Genomic DNA, 18656 nt, shown 5'->3' on the forward strand with positions numbered 1-18656 from the left:
GACACTGGAACCACAGAGACTAGGTTACAATATGAGCTATAGAATAATAACAATAATAATAATAATAATAACAGAATTGCATTACTATAGTACTTTTCAAAACGAAAAGTTAAAAGTGGTTTATAGACATTGTGAATAAACAAAATGGACAAGCAAATAAATAAATACATAAGAGCAAATAGTCATAGACTTTAGGATATCGGGGAAACAGTTAATGGACGTCTAATTAATGTACAAACTCAACAGCCATGCGCTCTCGCGCGCTCTCTCTCTCTCTCTCTCTCTCTCTCTCTCTCTCTCTCTCTCTCTCTCTCTCTCTCTCTCTCTCTCTCTCTCTCTCTCTCTCTCTCTCTCTCTCTCTCTCTCTCACTCTCTCTCTATGTTTTCCCACGGTATCGCTGAGACGCCCCGACGGCCATCGTAACGGACGGTCGCTGTCGCTTATCAAGTTGATCCCGTTCATTCTCTAATATTTTTTCAAGTCACAACACAAGCAAAACAAAAAAGCAACCCAACCACAGAGGAGAAACACATGAAGATGGGCGTTCACGGCCAAATACACGCAACATGCGAGCACCCGTACGCGCGAACACATGCAGGCACGCGCGACGTTATCGTTGCATCGCTGTGATCTGAGGAAATCAAACTCGTAACCACACGAGTGCAGTTGCTTGTTTGTTTGATTATTTTCCTTTTTTCCCAAATCAACGCCTATCATTTCATTCATTCATTCACTGAGAGACGGACAGACAGGCCTGCTTTGCGCCGGCGTTTCCTAGTCACGTCGCTGCTGGAATGACATGAAATCTCAGATCCAATCACTCCGCCCATCTCGGCCGCCTCGGACGGACAAGCACATGTTTTGTTTGGTTTTGTTTCCTGACAACAACAAAAAAACACACACAAAAAACACAAAAAAAAAAACCGGATTTCATTACACTCTAACCATACGTTTTAAGCCTCACCCTCCTATACAGCGTGTTGCAGGATGGTCCAATGGACGGCCGGTCTCTCTCTCGCTCGCTCGCTCTCTCTCTCTCTCTCTCTCTCCCTCTCTTCTCTACTCCTCTTTTCGTCTCGTGTAGATGTATAGCCGATGCATGCGCAGCTGAGTGGAGTCAGTCGCAACGCGGGCACGGAGCGCCGCTGCGGATCAACACGCAGCCTTACGGAAACTGTTGTTTTAATTTCCCTTTGTTTCAAATTCAAATGTCCTCGGCTCGCTCCACTTTAGCAATGTATGCAATCGCAGATTGCACGCCGCCGTCCGGGGGGGGGAGGGGAAATAACCTATGAAATGAATGAAAATAACCTGAATGCCAAGACTACTATCCCAATACAAAGCGAAGCAAGCGTTTCCATCACGTTAAAGGGACGCCACCGGGAAACCACTCTTAACGCCCTTATAGAAGAAACAAACGTGGGGCTCTGAATCTGTTGAGAGGTCCATACGGCCACCGACGACCATCTCGTGTCGGCTGTCTGAAGCTGATTTGGCCATTGTTATGGAATGCAATGTAATAAAACTGAAATCGAACAGAATATGTGAACTTTTTTCTTTCATTTATTCAAATACATTTGAGGAATGCGAGCCCTTGTAAGGGTGTGATAATATAAGGACCAAGTCAAGCCAATTTTATTTGTATAGCCCAATTTTTGACCAACACAAACATAGAGACTAAAAGGGAAATTGCCTTGATTCAAGGTCTAACAGTTAACATTCTCAAAAAACAAAAAAACAAAACAAAAAAAAAGAAAATCAAGGGGGATGTTGAGGTGGGGTCAACCGTGTGTGTGTCCGCGCGCACGTGTGTGGAGGGGGATCACTAATCACTTTTTAAACTTTACCATGTAGGCCTATATAAAGAACTATTTGAGCGCTCACAAAAAACATGTCTATGTCTCTTGTGGTTAATTTTGTGATTCGACTCTTGTGTTATTTATTATATAACACAGCATACATTTTGTAATTATATAGTCATGCTTTGGACTGTGTTAAGCGTTGATTTTATTACGCTACATTAACAATGTCCACAGAACTCCTAGAATCTCTTATTTCGCATGTATAAGTCAGTCCTTGTGTATATATGTGAAGATTGTTGTGTTGTAGTGCTGTTATTCTATGTTAAGTACACTGAGAGAGCCATGAAACTAGAGTCAAAATCCCATGTTGTGCAAACCAACATGGCCAATAAACATGATTCTGGTTGTGATTCTAAGAACACAAATATGGGTAGAATTTAAATATTGGCGTGGCTCGGTGGCACTGGGGGAGTTTGCGTGCTCTCTCCAGGCCTGTCGGTCTGTACTCTGCATGTTTCTCCCCCGTGCTCACATGGGTTTCCCCCAACATCGAAAAGAACCCGAATGAAAAACACGCAGGACGCTTGCCTTTCCTGTACCTGACCACGACATGGATATCCATCTGGAGTTGGTCCCCAGGCACCGAAGGAAAGGGCTGCCCACTGCCCCTAGCTGCCCCTGGAGGAAGGACAGCATGATGAGAAAATGTAGAATGAACATTTCTTAAGCCGCCACTCCCTGCACGTGTGTGTGTGTGTGTGTGTGTGTGTGTGTGTGTGCGTGCGTGCGTGCGTGCGTGCGTGTGCGTGTGTGTGTGTGTGTGTGTGTGCTGGTTCCAGAATGTAGCTGTAAAATGGAAAAAAAAGTCTCTCCTTTTTCTCGTCTTGTCGTCTACTTCTTCTTCTTCTAATTCTAATAAGATACATCACATAGCGCCATTAACCCAAAGGGGATGGAAAAGGGGATGGCACTTTTACAAAGGATTTTTTTTTTTGGTCAAGTTGTTTGATATGGGAGATGGCATTCATTTGCATTCCCCCTCAGATCTACCCCTGGATACATGATTCAAAATGGTTTGCCTTGTTATTGCCTACAGAGTATCTGCAGCGCCACAGGGAGGGCTGACCATTCTTACTTCAGTCCCCCACCTACGCCTAAGAGTTCGGAGTCCTACACCGCTGGTCAAGGTGATGATTTTTGAACTAGCAAACAGATCCCAATACAGATATCGAAGGCTACTGAAGCCTATTGTTTGTTTGTTCATTTGTTTTTGCTTGTTTTCACTCTCTTAACCTCAAAGCTAGAATTGATAAGGGGGGGGGGTTGCTTGTTAAATTTTACTCCTTATTCGGCATTCAAAGTGGCTCAGTCTTGGCACTTATGTTGCTCTTCTTGTGCAACAGCAGCCTGTGCAGAACATACAGAGAATGAAGATCCCTATGGCCACTGGATTTTATACCAGCCACAACTACACTGCTCAAAAAAATAAAGGGAACACATAAGCAATGCAATGTAGCTCCAAGTCAATCACACTTTTGAGATATCAACCTGTCCAGTTAGGAAGCAACACTGACTTGTGAATCAATTTCACCTTTTGGTAAATTGTCTAATTTCCACCAGGTGGAAATTAGACAATTTGCAAGACAACCCCTATAACAGGAATGGATTTGCAGGTGGTGGCCACAGACCATTTGCCTGTCCTCATCTTTTCTGGCTGATCTTTGGTTAGTTTTTCATTTTGCTAGTGCCCGCACCACTAAAGGTGGCATGAGGCGGTATCCGCAACCTACAGAAGTTGCTCAGGTAGTGCAGCTCATCCAGGATGGCACATCAATGCGTGCTGTGGCAAGAAGACTTGATGTCTCCCAGCACAGTGTCCAGAGCATGGAGGAGGTACCAGGAGACAGGCCAGTACACCAGGAGACGTGGAGGGGGCCGCAGGAGGACAACAACCCCGCAGCAGGACCGCTATCTGGTCCTTTGTGCAAGGAGGAACAGGAGGAGCACTGCCGGAGCCCTACAAAACGACCTTCAACAGGCCACTAATGTGCAGGTTTCTGCTCAAACAGTGAGAAACAGAATGCATGAGGATGGTATGAGGGCCCGACGTCCACAATTGGGGCCTGTGCTCACAGCCCAACACCGTGCAGCCCGATTGACCTTTGCCAGAGAACATCTTGGTTGGCAGATTCGCCATTGGCGCCCTGTGCTCTTCACAGATGAGAGCAGGTTCACACTGAACACATGTGACAGACGTGAGAGAGTCTTGAGACGCTGTGGAGAACGTTCTGCTGCCTGCAACATCCTCCAGCATGACCGGTTTGGCGGTGGGTCAGTGATGGTCTGGGGAGGCATATCCTTGGAGGGCCGCACAGACCTCTACGTGCTAGCCAGAGGTACCATGACTGCCATTAGGTACCGGGATGAGATCCTCAGACCCATTGTCAGACCATATGCTGGTGCAGTGGGCCCTGGGTTCCTGCTCATGCATGACAATGCTCGTCCTCATGTGGCCAGAGTGTGTCAGCAGTTCCTGTATGTCGAGGGCATTGATGCTATGGACTGGCCTGCACGTTCCCCAGACCTGAATCCAATCGAGCACCTCTGGGACATCATGTCTCGTACCATCCGCCAACACGATGTCGCACCACAGTCTGTCCAGGAGTTGACCGATGCCCTGATCCAGGTCTGGGAGGAGATCCCTCAGGAGACCATCCGTCGTCTCATCAGGAGCATGCCCAGACGTTGTAGGGAGTGCATACAGGCACGTGGAGGCCACACACACTACTGAGCCTCATTTTGAATCGTTTTGAGGAATTTCCACAGAAGTTGGATCAGCCTATGTTCTCATTTTCCACTTTGATTTTGAGTATGATTCTGAATCCAGACCTTAATGGGCTAATGATTTTGATTTCCATTGATCATTCTTAGGTTATTTTGCTCTAAACACGTTCCTCTGTCTAATAAATAAAGGCTTTCGGCTGAAATATTTCATTCATCGTGGTCTATATTGTGTTTTTAGGTGTTCCCTTTATTTTTTTGAGCAGTATATTTGAGGTAAACTCACGAGGCGCCATTTTTAAATCTGTGCAGCTCTCTCTAATTGACCAGCTCCATCTCTGTACTGTATTGTACTCCACACATGTACAGGCTGAATAGAACTTGGCTGACGACACCTAACCTGAGGGAGGTTCATCTTTCCTATACAGATGTTGCTTACATTAAAGTCTGACATGCAGGAAGGTCAAGAAAATCCACAGGCTGTGGTGAATGATGACGAAGTTGTACAAAGACATGCTGCCAAGCATCTCACGTTTACCCCCTAAATGCACGCACGCATGCACGCACGCACACACACACACACACACTCAATAGGGGATGTGGATCATTGTTATCTACCTGTTTTTGATTGTGTGAATGTTAAGCCCTCTGACACTGCAACTGTGATTTGGGTTAAATACTTGACATTTTGATTGCACGCTCCATCACCTCAATATTTAGTGACCTTAGCGATTTCCTTCCCCTTTTAACGTGAACTTTTCATCATTGAAACAAAAAAAAAAGCATGAATAAAATTCAATCAGATAGGGGTGTCCAGGTAGCGTAGCACTCTATTCCGTTGCCTAACAACATGGGGATATCTGGTTCGAATCGCCGTGTTACCTCCGGCTTGCGCCTCCTCTGGTCGGTCGGGGCATCATGATCTCCTCTGGTCGGTCGGGGGGAATACTGTGATCCTCCCACGCGCCACGTCCCCCTGGCGAAACTCTTCACTGTCAGGTGAAAAGAAGCGGCTGGCGACTCCACATGTATCAGAGGAGGCATGTGATAGTCTGCAGCCCTCCCCAGACCGGCAGAGGGGGTGGAGCAGCGACTGGGACGGCTCGGAAGAGTGGAGTAATTGGCCAGAAACAATTGGGGAGGAAAAAAAGGAGGGGGGGGGTTAAAAATGCAATCAGATAAATCATTGTGTTGTATGAGCGTAAACTGCGTTGACATGGACACTGCAGCCTGTGGAGACGGTGGGAGAACACACTCTACTCAGATGGAAAAGCAAGCGCAAGCACAAGGCCTGAAATGAAAGGCCTGACGATTATCAAAGAGATTTGAGCGAATAAATTGGCAGGACTCGCGTTGAAGAGGGGGGATTATTGGAGAGTAAACCATGAATGTTTAATGGTTGTCATCCCTGATCGTGTCTTTTCCTCCTGCTATCGTCGGACGGCTCCCCTTGTTCATCTCTTCTATCTCGATAGGCACGCGTGTGTTGTGCACACACAAACACATAGCACACATAAAGCCGGACACAAACCAAAATCCCATTCACACACACTTCACATCTCTTTCTCACCCACCCGCTGCTCATTTCTCCAGCCCATGTCATTCCAGGCGGGGATGGAGGAACATTGAAAGGCTATGGCCCATTAAAGATAAGCCACATCTCTCGCAATAAACCCAATTGGTATCCTTAAGCCAGTGTGGGATCGAAGATTCGTTTGCCTTTTTTGACTTGCATAAACACAAAACAAGGCTCATGGAGCAAGGAAATTTGGGAATTAACCATTACACAAGTTAAAAAATGGCCCGTTTGTGACTCACAGAGAGAAACATCTTTTGCACACTCCCTCTCTGCCCTCTTTTCTCTCTCCCAGCAGCATTATTTCAATTTTGCCTTGATCTCCATTTTCATGGTGGCTCTCTAAAAGGTTTAAGTAAAAAACTTGGATCTTGTAAACGAATGAATGAGCTGGCATGATTTCTTCCTCTTGAACAGCTCACAGAGGACGTTCGAATTTCGTGTAAAATGAAAGGATTACAGAGGCAGGCATTTTCCTTTTCAAAGCGAGTCAACGTTTATCTGAGTGTGCATGCGTGTTTGAAGGGTGAATGTGCATGTGTTTTCGCGTGTGCATATGCGTGTATGTGTGTGTGTGTGTGTGTGTGTGTGTGTGTAGTAGGACCTAAGGGGGATAGGGGGATTGTTGCTCTGCTTATCATTGCACGACCAGATCTTGAATTCTAGCTTTTCATATGAACTTAGTAAAAACACTGAAAAAAAAATACATGTTTTAAAAACACTGATTTTTAACATATTTCCAGCCAACCCTATGGAGCAACTGCTCTGACTGCAGTTGCGTTACAATCCCTTCATGTGTTCAGAAGATTCATTAAATGTTATATCTTAAACATACAACTTTATAGTGTGGTGAAACTGAATTTCCTAGCACTTGGACATTGGCCTTGTCAACTCACAAAACCTCAAACTTTCTTCATCAAAAAGTATGGTTTCTTTTCTGACAGAAAATCACATTTAATGAGAAACATATTCCAAGATACGATAAAACACAGCTGCAGTACACTGTGCTCGTTAAAAAAAGGGAGCAGTATAGGCCGTTACTATGCCACAACTGAATTGCATAGCTCTGGAGCACATCACCAACTGCAACGTAAATTTAGTCTTTTATGAATTCAATTATTCCACTGTGTATATTTCAGATAAAAGGCAGGAGTGGATTGCTGGACATAGCATTGAGATAACTCCCATAACGATTCAGCTCAACTGCTCTCAGTGAACCGTGCACGGCCGCTAAGAGAAATTAATGCACAAAATGCATTTCTGCCCGAGGCGAGGCTGTTGACATGCCCCGCTCGAACACCGGTGGTTTTTCTCCAGAAATGGGGGGTCATGGGCAAAAAACTGTCTCAGGACCAGGCTTGTGCGCGTGAGAGGGGAAAAAAACAGCCGCTCGTGTTGAATTCTGGGAAATACTCAACATGTCAGACATATTGTCTTTTGTCTTAAATTTCAAGAACAAGTGACTGGAACTGCGTCACACTGGGGGATGAGAATGATGGGTTTCTGATTCTACTTTGGTTGGGCGGGTCAGGAGCTAAAGCCCTTTTCCCACATCACTAGCTCCTCTCTATTCAGTTGACCCCAAAATGTAAACATAAATTTGATTTTGCTCATCAGGCTTAACTTTATATGAAAATTATAAATAATTCGATCCACTTCAAGACTCATCAATAAGATACAGGGCAGGCGTTTCTACTTTTTTTCAGTCTTTATTATGAAAAATACATTGGCAAAGATGCGAGATAATACTGCTTATGAGGTTGTGAAAATAAATAACAGTGAGGGTCATACACAAGTATGGTCAGAGACAAATCCACAATGGACTTGTGTTACAAAATCAAATGTGAACGGAAACGCACTGATCAGCATGGTTACAACCTCATTTGGTTCACATGCAAGCAGCTCAGTGTGCTTTGTTTAGCGTAAAACTGTCAGTTTCAAAGCAAATAAACAGGACCAAAAACTCCACATTTTACAATTTTTTTGCCTTAGTGTTTTTTTTTTACAAGATCATTAAAAAATAGATTTATTTTTCTCTTAAAAAATTAGTCTTGTAATTTTACAATATTCAAGTACAGTATATACATACTGACAAAAAAACACAGTACCAATTAGCTGAGCTGGACACAGGGAGATATCTATATATATATATATATATATATATATATATATATATATATATATAAAAGGCAATGGCTAATGGGAGATTTTGCTGGCAGAAACTCCCTGCAAATTTTTTTTGTTCAACTGTTATGGTAGTATGACACACAAACACAAAGAGCTAAACAAACAAATAGGTGCTCCACATAAGAGATCTTAAAGCAAAAAGGCACAATGAACTAAGACTGACCACAAAAACAATGACAGTTTTCTCTTCCCTTGACAATCAAGAAGTGAACAGATCACTTCAGATCACTTTCAGAAGGTCCAATATGACACTGATTTATGGTTTCAGTGTGGGGCAAGTTCATGAATTTCTGAAATACTGAGTTAAAAGGGTTCATCTCAAATAAGTATGCGTCCAATTACCTGGTTTAAAATCAAACCAATCAATTGTGAATGTAAAGGGCACCAAGCAAGGATGAGAGAACTTTATCAATTCACTCAATGTGCTTTCAAAGTTTTAATTAATTCAACACACTGGCATTTGCTGACTCTTTGCCCAAAATTTGGAGGCTACATAGCTAGCATGGGTAGATAGCCCATGAAAACACATGGATTGGTGCAAGGTGTACCTCTTACCGGAGCTAATGAAATCAATTGTTAATTCAATTTCTGTCTTGAAAGGTAGAGGTTGAAACTCAGTTTTAGACATATGGTCCCAATTCCATTGCCTACCAACACGGGGATCTCTGGTTTGAATCCCTGTGTTACCTCCGGCTTGGTCGGGCATCCCTACAGACACAATTGGCTGTGTCTGTGGGTGGAAAGCCGGATGTGGGTATATGTCCTGGTCGCTGCACTAGCGCCTCCTCTGGTCATTCGGGGCACCTGTTCAGGGGGGAGGGGAAACTGGGAGGAATAGTGTGAGCCTCCCACGTGCTACATCCCCCTGGCGAAACTCCTCACTGTCAGGTGAAAAGAAGCGGCTGGCGACTTCTCATGTATCAGAGGAGGCATGTGGTAGTCTGCAGCCCTCCCCGGATCGGCAGAGGGGGGTGGAGCAGCGACCGGGACGGCTTGGGAGAGTGGGGTAATAGGCCCGATACAATTGGGGAGAAAAAGGGGGGGCGGGGAAAGTATGGTCCCAATATTTTGTAGACTGTGTGTGTGCCTGTGTAGGGCACAGGAATGATCCCTCACTGACTAAAAAAGCAACCCTGGTCTCTTTTGAGACAAGGGAGGATTCTGAAGACAAGATTAATGCCAGGTTATGACACTAGGTTTTGATAAGGCTATTTCCATCCACTTCATAACCATTACCATTGCCCTCAAGCCAGTTGCACACTGAGTATATGGGTTGATAATAACGTAGCACATGAAGAAATACCTTGTCATTTTGAATTTAAGCCTGCTGTTTCAATTGATAAGGCACATATCATGTTGTGTTAGCAAAAGTGTCCATATTCAGTGACTCAGAAAAAGTTATTAGCATTGCCTAATACAATCTGCACCGCTAGTGGCAAGTTCAGGACCTTGCCGGAGTTAAGCAGGACACATTGGCTTCGATATGGAGCACCGACAACCCACTAAACTGACTAAAATTCAGAATGTCGACATATTTGACACTGCACAACAGAAGGGCAAGAGACTGATCACTTGGATTGCTAAGAACAGAGCCAGTTTATAAGTCTATAGTTATTATTCAATTAGAGTGGAATACTTGGGGAGCTGTCAGAGTGAAAAATGGCCTCAGTGTAATGGGAAAAGTAGCCTCTCAACTATCGTCAGCTTGGGATGTGAGGGTAGTTCTGGTTGGCTGAGTCTTTCTTTAAGTCTCACTGCTTATTGAAATACATATTGTTTAAATCATGCAGGAAGGAGACTGAGGTGCAATCTTGATTATTTGCAGTCTGTAATCATCTTCCCTGCACTCTGATCTGTGCAAGAAAAGACAGACAAAAGTAATCTGCTATGATAATTCAAATTTCAGCTGAGGTAACAGATCTTTAAAAAACAATTTCATTGTGCTTGTTTTGCTGAGCTACAGACATGCACATAAGACAGCAGACAACCCAGGGGGCCTGGAGTACAGGTGGGGGCATGAATAATGGATTTTCTCTTTTATCTTAATTTCCTCAGCCTCTGTCTTTGTGGACATATAAACAGTAAGAGCATGCAAATTGGCCACATAATAAATGTTCTGCATTATAAATACTATATTGGGTGGGGTGAGAGATTGACATGAAAAAACAATGTGAAGTTTAAAGGATACCCCCCCCCCCACACACACACACACACAATACACATTTGTGTATTCTGCACCGCTTTACTCAATCTGGATTTTTTTCTGAGATCTTGATTTGGCCAAAGAGCTGTCTTCTAACTAGGTGGAACATGAACTCATTGTTTGGTTCTTCTTCAATCCACTAGCAGACAAGACATAACTGAAAAAAAAGTCAAAATGTACTCACTTAGAAACCCCTACTGAATGACATAGGTAGTTTAAAATTATGTAACCAGGTGTTATGAGACATAAAGTGATTGCCTCTATAGCTAGATAGAAACTGGTTTAAAGGACTTAAATGTCTCACCATCAATTCTGAATTAAAAGAAAACACGCAATTTAAAGGGAAAAACAGAAATATATTTGACTTATGAGGCTTCAGCTGGAAAACTGTCATCAAGGAAATATATAATAAACTATATCAATAACTCGAACATTTGTTCCATCTTGTCTCCAGATCTGACGCCTACTTAAATGTATCTTACAACTCTCAGATGACAATAATACTCATCTATAGGCTTTTTTTTTATGGTGAGGTGATCAGATTCACAACAATGGTGGGAGGAATAGAGGTGTTATAGAGTACCAGTCTACCACTTCAAGCTGTTCATACCAAAAAAAGGGCTATTAAACACAATATTGGAGGTTATGAAAGCCAAAAAGACTGTGCTTTGTTGCTAATAAATATGTAAATAACACTATGCTCCAAACTATCCTTGACAGAATATAAAACATTTTCACCCCATCAGACAACTGTGAATGCTAAGATGTCTCTAGAATATGTACTATGGATAAACCTTGACAAAAACCAGTAAAATATTTAGTGATTACGTTGACACCAAAATCGATTAAATCCCTAACTCTAAAGTAATGAACCCAACTACAGACATCTATACACTATTAAATAATTAAGCCCCCATAATTTAACAACTTTCCAAACTTCCCTTTAGAAACTTTCCTCTTGTGTATCTCAGTCGACAGGCTGCCATTAAACGGACAGACATCTGTTGTATTACAGTGTAAATAAAGTTCTATCTGTCCATGTAGCCCAGAGACCCTCTTTTTTTTCCTAAGTCTGTTTTTTTAAAACAACTTGTCATCAACATTGACTAAAAGAAGCTCCAACAAGTAAAATTTTCAGTGACATAAAAGCAATAACTGCAAAATATTATATAGTAATAACAATAATAGTTTGTCTGTTAAAATAGGTATATTGGAAACGGACATGCATAGAAGTAAAATGATAAACATCAAATCATATTAAAACAAGAAAACATGCCTTTTGGCATCAGTAAGTCTAAACATTTGGGTGTGTGTGAGTGCCTTTTTAACTGGGCTAGATCCTCAACTGTGTGGGATTAAATAATACAGTAGCAATGCTAGAGCTGCCTTGTGGTCAAGGTATGAATTAGACCGGGGGGAAAAAATGGAAATTATTCCATTTTTGGTGAGGGATTGTTTGGTTTTGTGAGGTATGAACTGGTTTAAACCATCTGTGCACACAAACTTGGATTTAACTTGCTTTTTTTCCCTTGACATTACATTCCCTACTGACATATTACGTTACTTTTTAAACATCAAATCAACTCATATAGATTAACAAGTGATAACGCCACACCTACTTCATATAAATGGTGGACATTTTCTTTGCACTAGCTATAAAGGTGAGTATAGAGAAGTGGACTTTGTTGATTTTATTACTTATTTTAAAAAGAACACTTCTCTAGCATATATTCATTTAAAAGGATAAGCCACTTAAAAAGAGAAAAACATTTCTTACCAAGAGATGTTAAAATTGGACCGTGGCATAGCTCATCTAATGAAAGTCACCATTAAGTTGTTTTTCCTGATGGTCAATAGCCCTATGTTGTTCTCTTTTAACTGCATATACAGCAAACAGTGAGAAACAGACCATCAAATGCACTGAAAAAAGAGCTGCAAATGAACTGCCAAAAGCCAATTAAGGCCAACTCAAAATGGTACCACGATATCATTGCCCAGTTGAACCATCTTGAGGTAAGAAATATGATGAAATCCCTTTTTTGGTCGGTACATCCTTTCAAGAACATAGAATTTGGTGTGTAAATTATAAGATGGGAGATAAATGGCAGATATTGCAGTCTCACTGTGCGGCACTGCCTTTTGCTGTTTGGAGGCCAGGTTGTGGTTCTGTTTGCTGCTGCTCTTTGTTGAGTATGATGCTGATAATATCTCCCTCATGGTCCTTCATGTGTTCCATCAACCGCTCTTTACTGGTAGACTCAAAGCCGCAAATACAGCAGCAAAACAGAAGCACACAGTACTCCATGCTGGCACCTGGGGTGGGGCCTGTACGCAGCCGACCCTGAGGCTGAAACTGTAGCTGGGACTGGGACTGCACTGTGTCCTTTGCCAAGGGGTTTGAGGATTCAGAGGGCCATTGTGAAGAGTCAGTGGTGGGCAGTGGTAAGCCCACTGAGCTATCAACTTCCAACCCAGCTGCTGAGGTTGGTGTGGGTACAGGCAGTGGGTCTACCAGGCCTTTGATTTTGTCCTTGGAAGACTGGGCCACTGAAAGCCTCTCTGCCACAGGCTCCAAGACAGCTGATGGCTTCTGAGGGGCACTAAGGACATCATTGCGAGAGGTTGGGGGAATGTAAAGAGAGACAGAGAGAGAAACACAGCGAGTTGTACATTTGAATGTTGGCAAAGAGACAAATGATGTCTCTATTTAATCTATAAAAAACACAGATACATGCAAACGTGTAAACACAAATACAGATGTCAATTCAATGGATAATTAAAGCAGTGATGAACAGGCCCTCGCACCTCACGTGCGTTGGAGGGAGTGGAAGCCATTAAAGCTACTGGAGGTTGGTTCACACTACTCTGAATAAACTTTCATGAATATTAAACATTGCATGTAGGAGAAAACTACCATTTCCTGTGTCCACAATGTGGTGCTAGAAAACACACACTAAATGTACATTATGTTGCTGCATATAAAATGTAGAGCACACACATTACATTTCATGGAAAGGAAGTTTGTAACATAAGGCTTGACTCCTGGTGCCAGTAGGCGGTGCTGCAAAAGTGTGTCATTAATGCAGCAATACATTTAGTGGAGGTCATCTGACATGCATATGCATTTTCATGAATATCTGACGTTGCACAAAAGAGTTGCATATCACTTCCTGTGTCCACTAAGTGACACTAGAGAACACCCACTAATTGCACGTCATGTTGCTGTATCCACTGTAGCCCACACTATGTAAATTTAATGTAAATCAAATGATGTTTGTCACATGACTGACTTCCTGTTGCCAGTAGGTGGTGCTATGACTATTACTTAATTTCCTGTTGCCAGTAGGTGGTGCTACACAAGTGTGTCATTAATGCAGCAATACGAGCCAAAATCGAGGCAATTTGGCAGCCCCCCCCCCCCCAAGCCCTAGACTCAGATATCAGTGCTTGCCACTTCTGATACAGGTGCAAAGTTTTGTGAGTTTTCAAGCACCTCTAGCACCTAAAAAATGCGGCTGAATACGGAAGAAGAATAATCCCTACAAATACAATAGGGCCATCCAATCACTCGATGCTCGAGCCCTAATGATATTTGGAAAGATTATTATAAAAATTTGCAATTTTTTTCTCCTGGTTTTGTTAATCCGCTGTGTGCCATTTAATTCATTTGATTGATTGTAAGAGAAAAACATACAAATCCCATTGTTTGCTCACCGACTGCTCTGGGAGATGGCTTCATTAATAGCTTTGTTGACTTGCTCATAATTGTAGTTCTGGTCTCCAGCATGCTTCCACATATGGGACTTAAGTGATGGCGGATGGCTGCATACATAGCCACATAAAGTACACCTGCAATATAGATGGAGAGAGGGAGGGACATGCAATAGAGAGAGTTAGAGAAAGGTAGGAGTGTGAGAAAAAGAGAGGATCAAGTCTAACTTAATTTAATATGTGTGTCGAGGTTCTCCTAATCCTTCTCCGCCTTTCTATCAAGAGGAATCAGCCTGCCTTCAAGACTCCACAAGGCGGCCAAGGGAAAGAGACAGAAGAGGATTCACAGTGAACCGGGGAAGTCATTTGTCAAAACTAAACGAATCTCTCTCTTTCTCTGACTTCTCATATTCTTCACAGAGGAATCTGCGCAATTATTAAGAAAACATTTCTACAACCCTTGGAAGGACATGAAAGTAGAAGATCAAGAGCATTGTTTCTCCCTTTAATAAGATGTAACCAATGAGTGAAAAGTGACCAATCATAGAAACAACAAAACAAACAAACAAAAATAGTGATATGGTCATTAGGGGAAACATGAAGACTCATAATATTTTGTGCTCCAGATCAACAGACTGAACAGCCCCCAAAACCAAGATGCAAATGTACCATTTCCTAACCGGTGCCATCACAGCAATGTCATTCCAGCTCCCAAGCTCTTAATTTCAGATCAATGCCAAAGCAAAAATGAATGAGAAATTTGAATTCTTAAAAACCATGACAAACCAAACATCTTGCTCAAATTAAATTAAATGCTAGGACTCTAAAATCAACCTATCAAGTTTTCCTCATGAAATCCATTTATCTTGGCCAAGTGAAATACACACATAGAAGGTGCAGTGAAAAAGAAGGGACTGGAGGTTGATCGTCTGCATTTTTGAATACTTTTCTCAGACGCCATTAAGAAATAAGTAACAGCCATATTCTCTGTCCTCACAACTTTTACCAACTTTGTAATCAGGACCAGAAGAGACATAGCAGTTGTATCAAAAATCACTACAGCTTCTCTTGTGTCAGTCAAAACAGGCATGAAAATGTCATTTGCTGGTTTTTAGGACTGTTCACCCATCTCATTTATTACCATCTCAGGTGGTCGGTGTCAATCAGAATCACTATATGATCAGGCAAAATCGTTTTTCAGTGAAGACCCACAAGTGTGCACTTGACAAATAAATAAAAAAATACCATCCAATTTTTTGCCCCAACTGTGACAAGCATCTGCCAAACCTCGTCCTCAGAGGACCATCTCCTTGGGCCTTTTAGCCTGACAGAGTCCCAGTCCAGATCCAAAACTTACATTCTTTAGAGAGAACGGATCTGAAACTGTTAAAAAGCATTGCAATATGAAGTGCATTCCATCTCTGCAACAAACACGTGGCACTAGACTCTACAGCGATACCTAGATCACCCAAAACATTAATGTGTGGTCAAATGTAAAATTATCTGTGGAAATAGGTTTGTACAAGAATTTAATTTTGAGAAAATTATAATTGTATGCCACTGTACATATGTCCGGTGATGTCTTCGAATGATTTAAAAGGTGGAAAATTATGTTGTGAAGCAATTTGATAGAGTTCCCTCCATGTTCTGGTGGGTTTCCTACAGGTACTCTGGTTTTCTCCCACTGCTCAAAGACACACATGGTAAGTAAATTGGAGACTTTTAATGTCCCATAGGCATAAATGTTGTGTGAGCAATGGTGTGTTGACCCTGTGATGGACTGGAAACCTGTCCAGAGTTTCTCCCTGGCTGCATTCTAATGCCTGCTGAGTAGGCTCCAGCCTCCTGCAAATTGAATTGGAATAAGCAGATATAGACAATGAATTAATGAATGGCGAAATTGCAAAAGAGGCCGGGTGAATTTTAAAAACCACAAACCACTGGTACCGTGATCAGAAAGTAAGTTCCCGACCCTGATTATTCTCGGGTTGAATCACTGCTTTGTCAAGTAGAAATCCTCTTTAAGAAAGTGTAAAAAGAGAATACAAGCAAGGGGATGAACTGAGACTATAGATAATTTTCCCTAAGCCTAAGAAAGTCGCACATTTAGCATGAAGAAGCTAATTTTCAACTTGAGTTTTGAGACCATCATTACCCACAGAGTAGGGGTCAAATGGTTCATGTATTCACACTGACTGTTCGGTACTGACCTTAGTTCAGGGAATGCTGTGCGCCCTTATTGGATCACAGTACTTGGAAAAGTGCGTGTCTGTACACATGTGAACAAACTGGACTGTGATCCAACAAACTGAACTTTGATTTAAAAACCATGGTAAAGACCAAACTATGAGTTTTGTGAACTGTTACGTTCTTATTACAGTGTATAGTTTTTTTTCTAACTTCGTTGCACAGCAAGGACAATCTCCGGTGGAATGAAAAGAACAATGAGATTTTTTTCCCCCACCGACTTCACAAAATTGTTCTCCAATTTAATTTCTAGTTGCCTTGTTTAATTTGACTATAATGCTGCCTGCATGCCATTAGCATACCTCCTGTTTAGTGCTCAGTATAAGCCTTATAAACTAATCAGGGTGGGGACAGAGCAAGCATAATGTCATTACAGTGTCTATATTTTTGCTTAACCCTTCAAACTTATTGACACATGCAAATGGTACAGTCGTGTTACAACTGAAACTGCATGAGAAACCAGACAGTAAACCAAAGTTGTTCAAACAATACAAAATAAGGGAAATGCAGGGTTTTAATGGAGACTTGAAACACAAAACAGTGGTTTGCCAGTTGTGTCCTTGAACCATCAGAAACTGAATGTACAGCAATTTAATTATGATCACCAGATATCATCGTGGTGTTAGCAAACCAAACATAGATGTCATTTTTATCTTCATCACAAACTAAGAACAGAGAAGACATGACATGCCTTCCCAACTTCCCTCGGTAGTTTTCCTAATAAGATCATAATCATACACTTGAAAAAACATCAGAGAGACTTGTAGAGACTCCATTTTAGGCTAACGTTAACACGTGAAAACCTTTCTGGTAAACCTGCTTTTTTTTAAAAATATGGGTATCTTACAAAAGTGCTTCTATCAATTTGTGTCTTTGCCATTCTTCAAATGTGATAAAAGCTGAAGTAATTCACTCGTTCACTGTTAGAGAAGAGTGAATGTCGACATGCCATACGGTGAAAGCAATTAAACGCAATGCCAAAGCTCAGTTTGCAACGATTTACTGTCTGCCATTACATACACAGACCTGTTTAGCTGACTAAAACTCCACTTTCAGACAGGATGGCAAGTAGGAAGACTCACTGTTCTACAGGAATGCAGAAAAAGTGGATAGAAGAAAATACAGACAGAATGGGCATGCTTGCTTGATGACTGTAACAGCCATAAATGGCAGTTAAAACAGAAGCATTGAAAGAACTGACATACCACAGACTGAATATTTAAAGAGACAATGTATACCCGGATTTTTCTAAAATTGTAAACACTTAAAAGCTCCATGTGATAACAACTGCATGTTAAAATTTTAACTTTGAATTAATATCAATGTGGTAATTCGGCTGTTCAATATGCAACGACACATTCAGCTTAACTTGAGACCATTTGTTATAGCTCACGACAATAGCTCACAGCAGGCCGTAATCACAATATATCACTGCCTGGAGTGAGCTATTACCTTTATAAAATGGTTACCAAGTATGGCTGTTTTTATTAACATGTTCATAAAGCATTGTTCTTACAAAGAAATAAGCCCTCCTGGCTGCCTGCACATAGTGCAAGGCCGTTGCTATGTAACATAATAGCTTATTTATCACATGCAGAGTGATACTGAATTGTGTAAAGGAATTAGATGTCATGGCTGTTGTATATGGTTATTATACCACGGCTAACAACCAATCCGATTGCTCGATTTTGGCTATCTGTTTTATAATGTTTATTCTAATCACTGGAGTACTCGTAAGTATACAGGCGGGAAATGTTAGTGTCATGCAGCAAGTGATGCATTTTACTTCAATTCAATTTCAGTTCAATTTATTGTCATTAAAAACAAACATCATGTTTCCCATAGTAGACGCCAGAGGCCTGTGGACACTATGATAAGCAGCTGTTGAAAATGTGGATGGTTCTTGGATATGCATTTGCAAGATGGAACAGTTTAGCGATTTTACAAGAAGTCACACAGCAAAGAGTGACTGTGTATAATGGCTAAGTACAGTTAGCCAACTAGTCACTCTAATCATGCATTTATAGTTTCATTAATAAGATATCCCAACTTGATTTCCAATATATAACGTATTTTCCTTTTGATACCTATCTGATAATTGAACATTTCATCTTCTTTTGTCAATGTAGTTTATAAATAACAATTGAA

At 41.6% G+C, this 18656-nt stretch overlaps 1 protein-coding gene across 1 annotated transcript in view; it reads right to left on the reverse strand.

Moving 5' to 3' along the window:
• Positions 1–11469: 11469 nt before the first annotated feature.
• Positions 11470–18656, reverse strand: part of znf507 (zinc finger protein 507) — a 39961-nt gene continuing 32774 nt past the window's right edge. The window contains exons 11-12 of the mRNA XM_056279339.1: positions 14265–14399; positions 11470–13150 (exon numbers count right to left, since the gene is read on the reverse strand). Of these exons, the coding sequence (XP_056135314.1) occupies positions 12670–13150; positions 14265–14399 (616 nt within the window). The 3' untranslated portion in view covers positions 11470–12669. The remainder of the gene's footprint in view (positions 13151–14264; positions 14400–18656) is intronic.

Source organism: Lampris incognitus, chromosome 4 (genome assembly GCF_029633865.1).
Source record: "Lampris incognitus isolate fLamInc1 chromosome 4, fLamInc1.hap2, whole genome shotgun sequence".
NCBI lineage: Eukaryota > Metazoa > Chordata > Actinopteri > Lampriformes > Lampridae > Lampris > Lampris incognitus.